Source organism: Scomber japonicus, chromosome 15 (assembly GCF_027409825.1).
Source record: "Scomber japonicus isolate fScoJap1 chromosome 15, fScoJap1.pri, whole genome shotgun sequence".
Taxonomy (NCBI): Eukaryota; Metazoa; Chordata; class Actinopteri; order Scombriformes; family Scombridae; genus Scomber; species Scomber japonicus.
Window position 1 is genome coordinate 1294754 of NC_070592.1, and position 17761 is coordinate 1312514.

Below are 17761 nucleotides of genomic sequence, written 5' to 3' on the forward strand. Positions count from 1 at the left end.
AAGACTTCAGACTCTTCTGAGACTGATGACAAGACTTCTGACTCTTATGAACCTGACACTGGTGACAGTGAGATTGAGACCGAAGACGGTGATGAATGGAAGGAGACCAGTGAACCTCAGTCAGATTTAAAGTCTCATATGAGTTGTAATACTAGGAAGAAATCACTTAGCTGCTCTCAGTGTGGTAAAGAATTTGGTCACAAGGGAAACCTGATTATACACCAAAGAATGCACACAGGGGAAAGACCTTTCAGCTGCTCAGCTTGTGGTAAAAAGTTTACATCCAAGGGGAATCTAATGAGACATAAGAACACTCACACAGGAGAGAAACCATTTAGTTGCTCAATCTGTGGTAAATCCTTTAGTTATTCAATTCTGTACTACCACATGAAGACTCATACTGGAGAGAAACCATTCAGTTGCACAGTGTGCAAAAAAAGTTTTATCCAAAAAGCAAGACTGTTGTACCACATGAGAATGCACACAGGAGAGAAACCATTTAGTTGTTCAGTTTGTGGTAAAAAATATGCAAACAAAGTGAATCTAAAGTATCACATGACAATTCACACAGGGGAGAAACCATTTAGCTGCAGTGCCTGTAACAAAAGATTCAGATCAAGGCCACAACTCCTATACCACAAGTACCGTAAATGTGTGAGTAACTCATCACAAAAGCATCCCTATAGAGAACGTAAGAAACCACTGAGCTTCTGTGAATGCTCCGAGTGCGGGAAAAAATTTAGCCAAAAGTCAAACCTGATTATACACCAAAGAACCCACACAGGGGAGAAACCTTGCAGCTGCTCAATCTGTGGTAAAGGATTTATAAGCAAAGGGTCTCTCAGCACACATATGATAAGTCACTCAGGAGAGAAACACTTCGGTTGCTCAATTTGTGGTAAATCTTTTAATCAATCTGGTTTGCGCTATCATCTGAAAACTCACTCAGGAGAGAAACCCTTTAGTTGCTCGCTTTGTGGTAAAACTTTCATTCAAAAATCAAGTCTGAAGGTTCACATTAAATCTCACACAGGAGAGAAACCATTTAGTTGCTCAGTGTGTGGTAAAAAATATGCACACAAAGTAAATCTAGAGTCCCACATGAGAGTGCACACAGGAGAGAAACCTTTTAGCTGCACTGTTTGTAACAAAATATTCAGATCAAGGTCACATCGCCAAGGCCACAAGTGTGCTGATGAGTCAAAGCGCTCTCACATAATAAGAGAGACACAAGTGAACTGTTCTGAATGTGATGCAACATTTCCTTCCTTTGCCCTACTTCATATCCACATGAGGACACATAGGGGACTGAAAGTATATACTTGCTCAGTTTGTGGTTTAGTGTTTGGGTGTGAAAGCACTTTCGCGACACACATGAAAAACCATTCAAGTGAGACACCATACAGCTGCTCTCTTTGTGACAAATCATTTAAACATAACCGTGGTCTCGTGCGACACATGGCACGCCACAAGAAGCTGGATGAGAAACAACAGTCCAGAACCTTAGATCCAGAGAGACATCCGAAACCAGATACTTACAAAAAGTCTTTGGTATCTTCTGACACTAATGGCAGCGCTGACATTTCTTTTTGGAATGAAACCAGGAAACATCAGTCAGGTATCACTTATCAGAGAAATAAAGACGTCTCTGTAAGTGATGAAGGATTTCAAACTGGCATCAAACCAATTGTACCCAAGACTGGCAACAGTGTTCACAGTGATTTTGGCAAAAGAATGACATATAAAGGAATCATACCGCACATGGAAGTCCACTCAGAGAAGAAATCATTAAACTGTAGTGACTGTGGCCAAACATTCCTTGGTCAGTTTCAGCTCAAGACACACAAATGTGGTGGTGGGTCACTGCAGCGAAGCAAAACTGGCTTTAAAGAAGAGGACTGTGGAGGATCAAAACAAGCCAATAAGTTGGATCCAGAGAGACATTCCAAACCAGATACCGACAAAAAGACTTTGGTATCTCATGAAACTAATGACAGCGCTGGCATTTCTTTTTGGAAAGAAACCAGGCAACATCAGTCAGGTGTCACTCATCAGAGAAATAAAGACGTCTCTGTAAGTAACGGATGTCAAACTGACAAGAAGCCACTCAGCTGCTCTGATAACAAGGCCCAAAGTGAACCCAAGACTGGACAAAGTGTTCACAGTGAGTTTTCTAAACAGACCAGACAACACCAGAGACATTTAAATGATTCAAACAATGGAAGAGTGTCTGTAATTGATCTAAAAATGAATACTGGCGAGAAACCATCCAACTCTGAGTATCATAAAATGTCTGCTCACTCTCAAAATGAGCAAACGCACACAAAGTGTCATACTGGAGAGAAACCATTCAGCTGCCTTGTTTGTGAGAAAAGTTTCACTTTGGAGTCAGAGCTGGGAAGCCATAAGTGTGATGGGGAGTCCTCACAGCTTCCTCAAAGCCAAACTAAGGAACGGATCAATGCCAGAGGTGAAAGTTGTACAAAAGGTTTTACTTTCTGCTGTTCAGTTTGTAACAAAGGTTTCAATGAGAGCGAGCCATTAGTCAAACACATGCGAAGCCATGCTGACCACAAACCATTTTGTTGCTCGATTTGTGGTAAAGAATTTACATGGAGAAGATATCTGACTAAACACATGGAGATCCACACAAAGCCATTCTTCAGCTGCACTCGGTGTGATCGAGTATTTGGCAGCGAAAGACAACTGTACGTTCACCTGGCAGCTCACAACAGAAAGAAAAAAATATATCGTTGCACAGTATGTGATGAAAAGTTTGGCAAATATGACAAATTAAGAACTCACATGAGACGTCACACAGGAAAGGAGCTGAAGGAGGCTTATATGAGCAAGTTCACATTCACTCGTGTTCCAAAGAAGAGTGGAGATGATGAAGAGAAACCTCAGTCCTCACATCTTCATCAAAGACTAACTGAACAGATGGAAACAGAAGCTGATGGAGAGGACTGTGGAGGATCAGAACCAGATACACATTTACAACCTGATACTGATGACAAGACTTCAGACTCTTCTGAACCTGATACTGATGACAGTGATTTCTGGACAGAGACCACACAACCTCCATCAGTCTCTGACAGTCATGTGAGGTGTGATACTGACAGAAAACCATTAAAAATCTCTGAGAGTGATCAAGCTTTTACAGAGAGAGAAAGTCTGAGCCAATACATGGCATTACATACAGAGGTAAAGAGGGAGGACCCAGATCCTCCACACATTAAAGAGGAACAGGAGGAAGTCTGGACCAGTCAGGAGGGAGAGCAGCTTCAAGGACTGGAGGAGGTTGATATCACCAAGTTCATATTGACTCCTGTTCCTGTGAAGAGTGAAGATGATGAAGAGAAACCTCAGTCCTCACATCTTCATCAAAGACTAACTGAGGAGGTAAAAACAGAAGCTGATGGAGAGGACTGTGGAGGATCAGAACCAGACAGGAACTCACATCCAGATACACATTTACTACCTGATACTGATGACAAGACCTCAAACTGCTCTGAACCCGACAGTGATGACAGTGATTTCTTTAAACTCTATGAAAAATAAAGTAAATGTGATGCTTTCAAAGCTTCAGAGTAACTGTTGGACACCAGAGAACAGGTCAGGTCTGAACTCTGAATACACTAATTCAACACAAATTGGGCTTTTATTGTGATGCCTTTTCTTTGCACCATGGTCATCTGTTTTGGACTCACTGGTGTGTAAATGGGATCCTGCCTATCATTCATCATTGTCTTTACTTTGAATGTTGTACTGATGGATCTGTCTGATAATAATGAGGTATGACTACTGTTGGTTCTTCTGCAGATGTTAATAAAACCTTTTGTTCTTTACAGCTGTTCTTTTAGTGATCTTCTTGTGTTGATAGTTCTCCAACATTTGAAGGTGCTGATGTTTATTGGCAGTTGATTTAACTTAAGGATGCGCGTTCTTTGTTACTGACAACAAAACTATTTTTTAGCTGTGACATTTTAGTTAACCCTTCAGCACAAAGGAAAGAAATCAAAACAGGTTTATTTGTAGAAAACCTTTAGATACAAATACCCCATTTAAATGTTAAATTGAAGGATTTTACTCTAACCAAACTAAATTTTCTTACATTCAACAAGATCGTAAAGACTCACCAAAGCGTGAACTCAGCACCGACTCATGTTGCTCTGAAGACAGCGATGCCTCAGCTGAACCTCTGGACGTCTGCTCAAACTAAAAGACCACACTGACTGTTTAGTAACCGGCTCTCAGGCTCACTAGCTGGGCTGGAGAATGTCTGCTGAGTCCATTCCTGGCCAGTTTGTGCTGTAGTGGTGTACAGGGCAGAAAGGTGGACAGGCTTACAGGTCATAACAGGAAGTCAGTCCAATCTCAGGGAGGTGAACTAAATGTGTCAGGGAGAAGGCAAAGGTGAAGTCTAGGAGAAAAAAAAGAAGACAGGTAGACAAATATGTGGGAAACACACAAAAGCAGGGAGTGAAGGAAGGAACAGGTGCAGATAATTACTGAGTGGGGAAAGGTCTGGTGACATCTAGTGGACAGGTGGAGAAAATGCAAATATCAGAGCAGAGAGGCAGGCTACTGAAGGCAGCAAGAGAAACTCACAGGGACATAATCTCAACACTGACCTCTGATCATAGACGGCAGAATGGAGAGAATACCTGATGGCATAAAGACAAGATGTAAAGTATATATAAATAAACAGAAGGGGAATTAGTACTCAAGTTTGTCCCCCTAGGACAGAGGGGTCAATCTCATGTTCATTCAAGGGCCACATACAGACCTAATGTGATCTAATGTGGGCCAGATCATTAAAAACCTGAAAGGAAGGAAGGAAGGAAGGAAGAAAGGATGGAAGGAAGGAAGGACAGATGGAAGGAAGGGAAACTTTTCATCTGTAACTTTTATCTAAAATCAACTTTACTGATAACAATTTAAAAATTTATACAGTGAATTATATAAAACCACACAGACATTAATGATGTTTTATTACATTTCTTTGTTGTTACATTCAAACATCTGACAGGGTTACTGATATAATCTGAGAAAACACTAAATAAATAACAGGAAACAGAATTATTATTCTACTAATTTAACTGGTAGAGAAAAAAATGATCCATATATGAATTGATAAAGTGTCTGTGAAGCAATAATAACTGAAGTATATCACTTAGAGAGGTAAATGATGATGTTATATACCAAGAGGAAACTATTTTGGTCCAATGTGGCAAAATCAATGCATTTGACTTTTATGGCAGTTTTAGATTTCTTGTATTGTTCTGTCAGTGTGATGAAATAAAGGATTCATCTGGTGATTAACTACATTTCCCTTTTTGGTCAACAAATCTCATGTCTGTATTAAAAAGCCCTGACAGGCTCCTTGGTCCCTGAAGGCAGCACGTACCGTACCTTGTTTAAAAAATGGTTCAGAAGAGTAAACATAGTCATAAGATAGTAAGCAGGTAAGAGTTATTACTATTTATATTATTTGGAGCAGTTTCTAAACAAACGTGAAATGTGTTGACAAGAAGAAACTTATAGAAAGTCACCAGACTTTAATTTGTTAGATATCAGCAGATGGTCTCATCTGGTTAGTGTATCTATAAATGTGATAGATGAGTTACAAAGCAAGTCTCATTTTTCACTTTTAAGGCTGATCATCATTTGCAATTATGAAATCATGAAGTTTCCACACAGTTAAATAAAGTGCATGTCCTGGTCATAGCTCAGTGAAACAGTGCTGACTGCTTGATGAAATATGAGATAACAAACCATCCAACAATAACTCAAACCCCAAATTAAGAAATGCAGAAACAGCATTTTCTTTCTTTTTTTACTCCAATCATTTATTTCTCCCAGATTGTGTTGAAGTGAACACTGTTTTAAATTGCAAACTGAACCTGCTGATACATAAAATATGTACGCAGTGATTCAATTAAAATAAAGATTCAGTGTCAGCAAATAAGATTTTGACAAGTGTTAACAAACAGGCACTGTGGGAACATGTTGTATATGTGCAGAGTACAAAATAGTGGCAGTGAGAGAACCCGCCTTCTCCTTCTTATAGACTCATAATAATAAAGTATAGTAGAGAGGAAAAGTGAAATATCTTAATTACTAAAACAAAGAAGCAGCTTAGTAAATGAAACCAGCCAAAGAGCAGCAGGATGTCTCTCTGATGAGACCTGAGAGTCTCAATGTGTCTCTAACTCATGTCTCTGGTTTCTTCTCTATGATATTTCATGTGATTATTAAAGCTTTGTCTCCAGGTAAAACATTTCCCACACACTGAACAGCTGAATGGTTTTTCTCCCGTGTGTGTTCTCATGTGAACTTTCAGATGTCCACTTTCAGTGAAGCGGTTCCCACACACGGAGCAGATGAAGGGTTTCTCTCCGGTGTGGATCCTCAGGTGTTTTCTTAGTGATCCGCTGCATGAAAAGTATTTCATACAAACTGAACAACCATAAGGTTTTTCTCCTGTATGGATTCTCATGTGCTCCTGCAGATTTTTCTTGCGGCGAAATCTTTTCTCACACTCAGGACAGCTGAACGGTCTCTCTACAGCATTTCCTGCACTTTCACTTTCCAGGATGTGATTACCCCGTGGACAGTCTGACTGACGTTTCTTGGTCTCCTTGGAAACATCAGCAATGACTTCAATCTGAAGTTTATTAGTGTTTGAGCTTTTTGAGCAGCTGGCCGGCGGCTCTGCCTCTCTGTTCTTCGAGGTCTGACTGGGATGGAGCTCGGAGGACTCACCAGCACACTTGTGGTTCTTGAGGTTGTAACGCCAAGCAAACCTTTTACCACAAACACAGTACAGGAAACGTTTCTCCTCTGTGTGGACGGACATGTGATTGGCCAGGTATCCCTTCTGTGTAAAGCCTTTATCACAAAATGAGCAGCTGAACGGTTTCTCTCCTGCGTGAGTCTTCATGTGTGTCTTTAGATTGTCTTCACCAAAAAATGTTTTACCACACTCACAACAAAGAACTGATTTATTGTCAGTGCTGCAGCCCATTTCACTTAATGGAACCTTGTTATTTGTTGGGGAGTTTAAAGCTGACATACGTCCACTGGTCTCCATCCGATCATCAGGTTCAGAAGAGTCTGAAGTGTCATCATCAGTATCTAGATGTGAGTTCCTGTCTGGTTCTGATCCTCCACAGTCCTCTCCATCAGCTGACCTGCAGGCTGGAGGCTCAGTGTGGCTTTGATGAAGTTGTGATTCACCAGTACACGTGTGGTTCTTGAGCTCATGACGGTCAGCAAATCTTTTGTCACAAACACAACAGCGGAACGTGACCGTCCCTGTGTGGCGAGCCATGTGTTGTATCAGGTATCCTCTCTGTGTGAATCTTCTGGCACAAACTGAACAACTAAAGACATTTCCTTCTGTTCCTGTGTCTGTCTTCAGATGAGAACTGTAACAAAGTCTTTTACCACACTCAGAGAAGTTCAACTGTTTTTTACCACATCTCGTAACATTTGCAGGTGACCCAACACACTTACGACATTCTACTCCTGAGTACCAAACAGATGTCTTGTTACAGACGCCACAGCTGTGTGGTGTCTCCCCTGTGTGGACTGCCATGTGTTGTATCAGATATCCCTGTTTTGTGTATTTCTTTCCACACACTGAGCAACTAAAAGGTTTCTCTCCTGTGTGGATTCTCATGTGTGTCTCTAGAAATCCATTCTTTACAAACCTGTTACCACACTGAGTACAGCTGAATGGTTTGTCAGGAGAATTAAACTTCATACTGCTGACAGGGACTTGTTTCTTTTCCAGAGAGTTTAAACCTGACTGAGATCTGGTCTCCTCCCAGTCATCACAACTAACTTCAATCTCAGCTACAGACATGTCTGGAGTCTTGTCATCAGGATCAGGTAGTAAATGTGTATCTGGATGTGAGTTCCTGTCTGGTTCTGATCCTCCACAGTCCTCTCCATCAGCTTCTGTTTTTATCTCCTCAGTTAGTCTTTGATGAAGATGTGAGGACTGAGGTTTCTCTTCATCATCTTCACTCTTCACAGGAACAGGAGTGAATATGAACTTGGTGATATCAACCTCCTCCAGTCCTTGAAGCTGATCTCCCTCCTGACTGGTCCAGACTTCCTCCTGTTCCTCTTTAATGTGTGGAGGATCTGGGTCCTGCTGGTCCAGACTGGAGGTCTTCTTTTTCTCTTCTTTACTCTCCAACAGCTGCTGGACATCTGGGGGACAGAATGAAATACACACATTGACATTTGATATAAAAAGCATTAAAACCAGTTCTACTCTTCTCATTGCTCTCCTCCCTCAGTCATGTTGTGTTTACTAGAAATGTCTCAGTGTCACCAGACAGACAGCAGGCTGACTACGATAGGATCTTCACTCAATATTAGATCAGAAAAAGTCTATAAGAGCACAAAATTGACCTGTGATTTTCTCAAAAAGGAGAGAAGACATAAACAAGGTGAACTGAATTTAAAAAGACTTGAGGAAAGTGCAGATCTCTGCCAGGTGTGTAAAGAAAAGATGGTGGAAAAGCTTCCAGAAAGTAAAGGTGGGTTAGGGTTAGGGATCTGTGCAGCAGTAAAGGTTAAAGGTCGTTTCCTACATAAATCAACTACTTCTATGAAATACTAAAAAAACAATAACTGTGAACAAATATTTAAATAATACATCTTAAATCTGTTTATTAATGTTTCAGGATGAAATTACACATAAAAACCTTCATTAACAGATAAAGTAATAAACTACATCTCCCATCAGGCTTTGCGTTGTGATGCTGATGAGAGTTGTGGTTCCTGCCTGCTAGTAGTTTGATCTCCTATTAAAATAAAGATGTTTAAACAAGTGTTAAATGTAGTGAGCAGAATAAAATATTTGGGTCACATGATCAGGGATGATCTGTGTGATGATGATGATGATGATGATGATGATGATGATGATGATGATGTACAGCGTCAATGTTACAAAATGTATAGACAAGCAAACATGCTGGCATGCTAGTTTTACATGTGTACAGATGAAGTAAAGGCAGATCTGTATAAAACTCATCGTTGCTGTAAGTAAAGCAAAACTGAAGAAGCTTCATGTTTCAGTGATGATTCAGATTTCTGCTGAAGCTTCAGAGATGAGTGCTGGTCACATGTGTGTCCTTTATACAGTGTTAAGGAAGTTAATGTACAGATTCATGGTTCTGTTAAATGAATAAATGAAGTTATGATGTCATCAGTTCAGATTACACACAGTGACACAAAATGCTCTTGTTTCAGGAAGCATTGGACCTTTAGGATTAGTGGACTTTAGGATTGATGTGGACCTGTGGATGCGTTAATAAAGTATTATTATTATATTATTATGAACAGATGATTGCTGTGATTGTTGTGTAACGTGAGCATGTGTGATGTCTGCTTCCGGTCCGGTGTGTCGGGACTGACCGGCTCTGAGCAGCTTGACTTCGGGCTTCAGCACAGCATCGAGCAGCCTCCTCTGGCGGCAGATCTCCCGCTCTGATCTCTCCACTCTGTCTTCGTACTCCGCCACGGTTTCCTCCAACAGACCGACGATCTCCTCCGCAGCCGCCGTTAGCCGCTCGGTGAGCAGCGCTCTCAGCGGGATTTCTGACGGTTCTTCTCCTTTTTCCACCTGCAGCAGAAAGTCTTCAGCAGCAGCAATGATCCGCTCATGTACCGACACCCGCAGCAGCTGCACCGAGAACATGGTACACTTTACTGCAGACAGAGAACCGAGAGGAACCGGGAGGAACCGAGTGGAACCGAGAGGAACCGGGAGGAACAGTGTGAGGAGTATAAACAGACTTTAATAATGTTGATTTCTACAGACAGAAGTGACAGAAGTGAACAGTGAACTCTGCTGGACTGGAGGAGAAAAATATTAAATATGATTTAGAGATAAAACTAAGTTCCCTACCCTTAAACATGCATCACTTCACTAAGTACATACTGTAGTACAGTTTGAGGTTGTACTCTGTAATTGTACTACTGAGAGAAAAAGTCCCAAAAACTGAAACACATTTGTGAATCACAAAATGAATTTTTCTTCTTTCTCATGAATCATCTCAGCAGCCCTCACATCTACCTGCTGACCCTTTCATACACACTAGTGTAGTTCAAAGTGCTTTACAGTCATTTGATTGACAAGCTGATAATAAGACAGAACAAATGACAAAATTAAAAAAAGGAAAAAATAACAACAGTAATAATATTGATTTTAAAAATGAGTAAAAATAACAATTTAAAGATAAAACTGGAGACCACGCAAGAGAAAAAGAAAATGATTTTTTTTAAAGGTTTTTTATTCAAATATGTGGAAATAAATACATAATAGAGTAAAGAAGAAGATGAAATCATCAGAAACATCAGTTCTTCTTCCTCCAGTCCAGCAGAGTTCACTGTTCGCTTCGCCTGCAGGAAGCGAAGCGTCGTCGACACGGAACTCAGCTGGCTTTGTTCTCCGTGTGTTTACCTGTTTACCTCCAGCTGGCTCTCTGTCTGCTGGACGTCTGCTCCACCCGCCAACATGTGCTCGGTGCAGCTGCTGCGGGTGTCGGTACATGAGCGGATCATTGCTGCTGCTGAAGACTTTCTGCTGCAGGTGGAAAAAGGAGAAGAACCGTCAGAAATCCCGCTGAGAGCGCTGCTCACCGAGCGGCTAACGGCGGCTGCGGAGGAGATCGTCGGTCTGTTGGAGGAAACCGTGGCGGAGTACGAAGACAGAGTGGAGAGATCAGAGCGGGAGATCTGCCGCCAGAGGAGGCTGCTCGATGCTGTGCTGAAGCCCGAAGTCAAGCTGCTCAGAGCCGGTCAGTCCCGACACACCGGACCGGAAGCAGACATCACACTTGCTCACGTTACACAACAATCAGTCATCTGTTTCTACTTGTGTTCAGTAACATGGAAACATCTTTATTTTAATATCAAACTACTAGCAGGCAGGAACCACAACTCTCATCAGCATCACAACGCAAAGCCTGATGGGAGATGTAGTTTATTACTTTATCTGTTAAATCTGGTAAATTGAATGTAAAGCAACCACTTGTTAAATGTGTATGAATGTGTTTGTGCCTCCACAGAGGTTACATAGCTGGTTACTCCACCAGTTAGTCACACTAGTCAGCAGTGTTGGGGACATTCCCCAAAAATGTAATCTATTACACGTTACTCCTTACAGTACAGTACAGTGTGTTACTGTGGAAAGTAATTACACTACTAGTTATATTACTTTTGCGTTACTCCTTACCAACACCAGACACACATGGACCAATGAAGCCTCTTAGAGGAGAGTTAACTATGACCTGGACCAATGAGAACATTCACAGACAGACTTTATCTCTTAAATGAAGGTTTTTATGTTTCATTTCTTCCTTTCATTCAGAATTATTCATTTTGACAACTCACACATCAGCTCATGTATTTAGATGGTAAATGGAAATGTTCTAGTCTTTATGGCCACTCACAGTTCTGTTACACTACATGTCACATTCACACATTCACACACTGATGACAGCAGCTTCCACACAGAGCACCAACCTGCTCATCAGAGGGAAACTAACCATTCATACATTCATACACTGTTGGCATAGCAACGGGAGCAGTTTGGGGTTACGTATCTTGCCCAAGGACACATTGACAGGAGCCGGGAATCGAGCTGCCAATCTTGGAATTGGTGGACGACCGCTCTACCTGCTGATCCACAACCGCCTCCTTTAATGTTCTTGAGTTATTTAGTTGTGTTTATTACTCTGAGGTCTGAGGTCTGTTTTCATTGTTTCTCTTCTGAGGATCAGTAAAGTCTTATTACTTTTAACATATTTTTCATACAGACATATAAGCCACACACACACACACATGGGCAGAGGGACAGAGATCAGTGAAAAGTGAATTATAAGAGAGAGATTTTGGCAATCAGACTCCATCAGTGTCCATCAGTCCCTTATGAAGCTATGAGATAGGACAGGATCCCCCCAAAGTAAATGGAAGTCTTCTCACTGTGTTGAGGATGATTCAATTTTGAGAGATGGTGATAAATGTAAAGTCAGCAGAAAGGAACAAGACAAACATGAAGCAGAAATTAATGTTATTACTTCTTGTTACAGACTCTATTGAGGTCACTTAAATGACAAATAACAGTCAAATCAGCTTTAAATCACTCAGTAATGTATCGCTCTGTTTTTAAGTTCACATGCATTTTCATCACCTCCATTTTTATTTATTAATTTAGGATATTAGGGTTTGTCCTCAAAATCAAATAACTGAATAATCGTTAGCAGGGTCTAACGTCGACCTTTGTACTGTGGTTGTTTTTTCATTGGAATATTTAAATGAAGAGTTGAGCTGTGTAGTATTCAGGTTCATTAACAGCTACTTTCAGCCACTAGGAGGAGCTCTAAGCTTCTTGTGTTGAAGTAGAACCTGAAACACAGAGTTAATGTTTACTGCTGCCCTCGGCTACTTTGACTCGGTAGTAAGTTAGCCTGCTAGCTAGCTGACTGGTAGTGAGTTAGCCTGCTAGCTAGCTGACTGGTAGTGAGTTAGCCTGCTAGCTAGCTGACTGGTAGTGAGTTAGCCTGCTAGCTAGCTGACTGGAGGGAACATGATGCAGACAAAGACACACTAAAGTCCAGCGTGGTTTAAAAGTTTCCAGAAAGTAAAGGTCATAGTAATACAGTACAGAGTTTCAACAATATGTACAAATGAGCACTAATGGCCTGGATTGGCTGGACGCAGACAGAGCAGCTGAATAGAAGATCCTTCTCACTGATGTCAACAATTAAAGTTATTAAAATGTAGTTTCTCCATCGTGTCACCAACCAGAGCGAGGTGATGCAACCAGCTTCTGAAGCACAGAGGAGTTGGTATCTTTGAATCTTTTAGAGTGAAATATTTTCATATTTTATGATTTTTAAGACCTTTATTAAAACTATAGTTGTTTTTATAGCTATAGGCATATAAATACCTAAAAGTATAGTAAAAAAAAAAAGGAATAAATTTAATTCAGTGCCAAAAAAGCAAAGAAAATAATCGTACATCAGCCCTCCAACACCAAACTGACATCATAAAAACTTCTGCTCCATGAAATCTATTTGACTTTCAGAGATATCCAGTAAATCCTGCATGCTGACAAAGGACCAACCAGAGACCGACTGCTTTCACTGCTGTGGAAATGTGTTCAGTTGAGCTCTGGCAGCTCATACATGTTGTTTTAGAATGTAAGATTCATTCATCACTTCAGGAAACCCTGATAGAATAATATTCTATCTACATTAGCTTCAGATTACAAACTTACATTTTACTCTATTTGTTTTTCAGAGTGTCCTGCAGAAGTCCAGCAGCTGTTGGAGACTAAAGAAGAGGTTCTCCATGAACAGGAGTGGAGCTCCAGTCTGGACCAGGAGGACCCAGATCCTCCACGCATTAAAGAGGAAGAGGAGGAAGTCTGCACCAGTCAGGAGGGAGATCAGCTTCAAGGACTGGAGGAGGTTGATATCACCAAGTTTACTTTCACTCCTGTTCCTGTGAAGAGTGAAGATGATGAAGAGAAACCTCAGTCCTCACATCTTCATCAAACACTAACTGATCAGATGGAAACAGAAGCTGATGGAGAGGACTGTGGAGGATCAGAACCAGACAGGAACTCACATCCAGACAGACACTTACAACCAGTTAGTGATGACAACTCTCCAGACTCTACGGAAACTGATGACAGTGATTGTGATTGGACAGAAACAAATGAAGGTCAATCAGGTTTCGAGGGTCCAAAAAACAGTGAAGCTCCTGAGAATGACATTGGATCTCCGACAAAGGAACGACCCTTTCCTTGCTCGTATTGTGGTAAAAGATTTAGCCTTAAGGGAAACTTGAATAGACATATAAGAGACCACACTGGTGAAAGACCATTTCCTTGCTCTGGGTGTGATAAGTCATTTAAAGATAGTGGATCACTAACGGCACACATGAGGTGTCACACCGGAGAACAGCCGTACAGCTGCTTATTCTGTGGGAAGAACTTCAGTGGGAGAGGAAACATGACCAGACACATGAGAATCCACACAGGAGAGAAGCCATACACCTGCTCAGTGTGTAGTAAAAGTTTCCATGTGAAAGAACACCTTAACAGACACATGAAGTATCACACTGGGGAGAAACCGTTCAGTTGTTCTGTGTGTGGTAAAGGTTGTGCCCAGAAAACAGATTTAAAGAAACACATGAGAGTCCATACCGGAGAGAAACCGTACAGCTGTCCGTTCTGTGGAAAGTGCTGCGCTGAAAAAGGAGACTTGACCAAACACATGAGAGTCCACACCGGAGAAAAACCATTCAGCTGCAATATCTGTGGTAAAAGTTGTGCTCAGAAGGGGAGCTTGAAGATTCACATGAGAGTTCACACAGGAGAGAAACCGTTCAGCTGCTCCGTCTGCAGCAAACGTTTCACTGTGACGGGACATCTGAAGAGACACATGAAGCTGCACACAGCCGACAGTCAGGTGACCAAGTCTGCAGATCCATCAGGCAAAGTAAATCATGAAGTTGACACTGAACCGGCAAACAGTCAGGAGGAAAGATGAATCCGTGAAGTCAGTCACATCTGGGCTCATGTTTATCACGCCTGGCCTCCCTCATACAGGGATGTTCATTATCCAACACTTTTAGATCAACTGCCATCAGTGACTTCAGTGATCAAAATACATCCATTGATATCGTGGAATATGAGACGAGGGTGTAACCTCCAGAGAACGTGATGCCTCGTGGATCCAGAGACAGATCAGAAGAACAGCTCATCCTGTACTGAAACACGCTGGTCATGTGATGTGGTCATGTGATGGGTTCAGGAAGCAGAAGTTGTTGATGTTTCAGGTTGCTTTAAACAATCGAGGTGACGTGTTGTTCATGAGCCCATCTGTTCCTGGTCTGAAGTAATAACTAAATATTCGCTGCATGCTGACGTTCACAAGAGCTAAACAGATAATGGGTCAAAAAATAACAACAAGCTTTAATTATTAATTATAACCAGCCTTCATTTCTTTACAGAAACACATTAATTAGACAGACATTTACAGACAGACAGAATACTGAGTGAAGTGAAGTTTAGAAATGATGAAGAACATAATCGATGAGTTTACAAGAAAATTCCAAATTTGAAGGTCTGTTAAAGAAAAAGTTGAACAGCTGAACATACCGATGGTGACAGCTGAAAATATCACTTGTCTACAAGTTAATGCTTGTTTAAAAAAGTGTTCAGACAAAGTACTTATTGACTTCTTACTCATGATGCTCTTGCTGCTCTCATGGTATCGAGCCTCGTTGTTGGTAACTTGAAATGAAAAGCCTTTTGCTGCTAAAGTGAAGTATGTCCATATTGAGGTTCATGGTCATGTATCATACGATAATCACTGTGTGTCATTTAAAGAATTCATTTTGTGGACCGGGCTCAGATTTAAGGACAGAACAGTTACGTATCAGTCTGGATTCTGGATGTTACACGTCGTCTAAATGATAAAGAAAGTGTCGATGGAACAGCTGGAGGACCTGAAGACCCCCAAACACCTGCTGACCAGGACTGACCAGGACTGAGCAGGACTAACCAGGACTAACCCTAACCCTGACCCTGACCCTCCCCGCAGCGTTATATTGCCAAAAACTGTTCTGAATAATGAATGACCTCACCATCAGATATAACACGTAGTGACGTCTCCTTCAGATTGTGTGTATGAAGCTTTATTTGAAGACGTGAGCGTTTACAGTAGTCGGCTGGAGGTTGAATGTTTGAGGGCTTTATACCCTGAAGTCATGATTCATGATTATCTTCCTGAGAGAAACCGTCGGGATGAAGAAGGAAAGGAAGGTTTGGAAGGAAACTTTTTTTTGCTGTTTTTATTTGAACAAGCCAAACTTCACTTTAACTACTCACAGATTAAAGTCTACAGAGAATCAGGTGGTTTTCTTTAATCCTCCAGATGTTTATTTCTGTTGAGTGTTGCATGGTGGGAAAATAAAACCCCTGACGTCTCTTCCAGGATGTCTGTACAGAACAGAGTCACAGCAGTCAGGTTCCCAAAGAACATTAAACCTGGTTTCTTGCTGTGATCATTGGTCCTGTTCATACTGACCTGCAACTCATTACTGACATATTCAACTATCACCGGTGCAGATTGTGATGAACTTATAGTACTTAAATAAAATCTAAACAAGCAGTTAAAATGATGAACTGAGAGGAAAGAAAAGACACAAACCAGAGTTAAATTATACATCAGAAGGTACAGAAATAAAAGTTTGAATCCCATAATTGTTTCAATGTCTTGTTTTTAAGCAGCTGATTAAGAGAAGAAGAATTTAGGAATATTGCTTTTCACCACTGTCACTAAAATCCTTAAAGTACTGCAGTATTATAGTGATGTAGTATGCAGTATTACAGTAAAAGTACTGCAGTATTATAGTGATGTAGTATGCAGTATTACAGTAAAAGTACTGCAGTATTATAGTGATGTAGTATGCAGTATTACAGTAAAAGTACTGCAGTATTATAGTGATGTAGTATGCAGTATTACAGTAAAAGTACTGCAGTATTATAGTGATGTAGTATGCAGTATTACAGTAAAAGTACTGCAGTATTATAGTGATGTAGTATGCAGTATTACAGTAAAAGTACTGCAGTATTATAGTGATGTAGTATGCAGTATTACAGTAAAAGTACTGCAGTATTATAGTGATGTAGTATGCAGTATTACAGTAAAAGTACTGCAGTATTATAGTGATGTAGTATGCAGTATTACAGTAAAAGTACTGCAGTATTATAGTGATGTAGTATGCAGTATTACAGTAAAAGTACTGCAGTATTATAGTGATGTAGTATGCAGTATTACAGTAAAAGTACTGCAGTATTATAGTGATGTAGTATGCAGTATTACAGTAAAAGTACTGCAGTATTATAGTGATGTAGTATGCAGTATTACAATAAAAGTACTGCAGTATTATAGTGATGTAGTATGCAGTATTACAGTAAAAGTACTGCAGTATTATAGTGATGTAGTATGCAGTATTACAATAAAAGTACTGCAGTATTATAGTGATGTAGTATGCAGTATTACAGTAAAAGTACTGCAGTATTATAGTGATGTAGTATGCAGTATTACAGTAAAAGTACTGCAGTATTATAGTGATGTAGTATGCAGTATTACAGTAAAAGTACTGCAGTATTATAGTGATGTAGTATGCAGTATTACAGTAAAAGTACTGCAGTATTATAGTGATGTAGTATGCAGTATTACAGTAAAAGTACTGCAGTATTATAGTGATGTAGTATGCAGTATTACAGTAAAAGTACTGCAGTATTATAGTGATGTAGTATGCAGTATTACAGTAAAAGTACTGCAGTATTATAGTGATGTAGTATGCAGTATTACAGTAAAAGTACTGCAGTATTATAGTGATGTAGTATGCAGTATTACAGTAAAAGTACTGCAGTATTATAGTGATGTAGTATGCAGTATTACAATAAAAGTACTGCAGTATTATAGTGATGTAGTATGCAGTATTACAGTAAAAGTACTGCAGTATTATAGTGATGTAGTATGCAGTATTACAATAAAAGTACTGCAGTATTATAGTGATGTAGTATGCAGTATTACAGTAAAAGTACTGCAGTATTATAGTGATGTAGTATGCAGTATTACAGTAAAAGTACTGCAGTATTATAGTGATGTAGTATGCAGTATTACAATAAAAGTACTGCAGTATTATAGTG

General features: G+C 40.3%; 2 protein-coding genes across 2 annotated transcripts; one reads left to right on the top strand and one right to left on the bottom strand.

The window, feature by feature from the left end:
* Positions 1-4346: 4346 nt before the first annotated feature.
* LOC128374531 (gastrula zinc finger protein XlCGF57.1-like) lies at positions 4347-10542 on the bottom strand. Its single transcript, XM_053334802.1, has 6 exons — positions 10495-10542; positions 9439-9706; positions 7719-8226; positions 7081-7283; positions 6355-6963; positions 4347-4423 (listed from the first exon to the last, which is right to left on the bottom strand). The coding sequence occupies exons 1-6, from the start codon at positions 10540-10542 to the stop codon at positions 4347-4349; spliced, it is 1713 nt and encodes a 570-aa protein (XP_053190777.1).
* Positions 10541-14817, top strand: LOC128374532 (zinc finger protein 2-like). Its single transcript, XM_053334803.1, has 2 exons — positions 10541-10823; positions 13330-14817. The coding sequence occupies exons 1-2, from the start codon at positions 10541-10543 to the stop codon at positions 14583-14585; spliced, it is 1539 nt and encodes a 512-aa protein (XP_053190778.1). The 3' UTR covers positions 14586-14817.
* The last annotated feature ends 2944 nt before the right edge of the window (positions 14818-17761 follow it).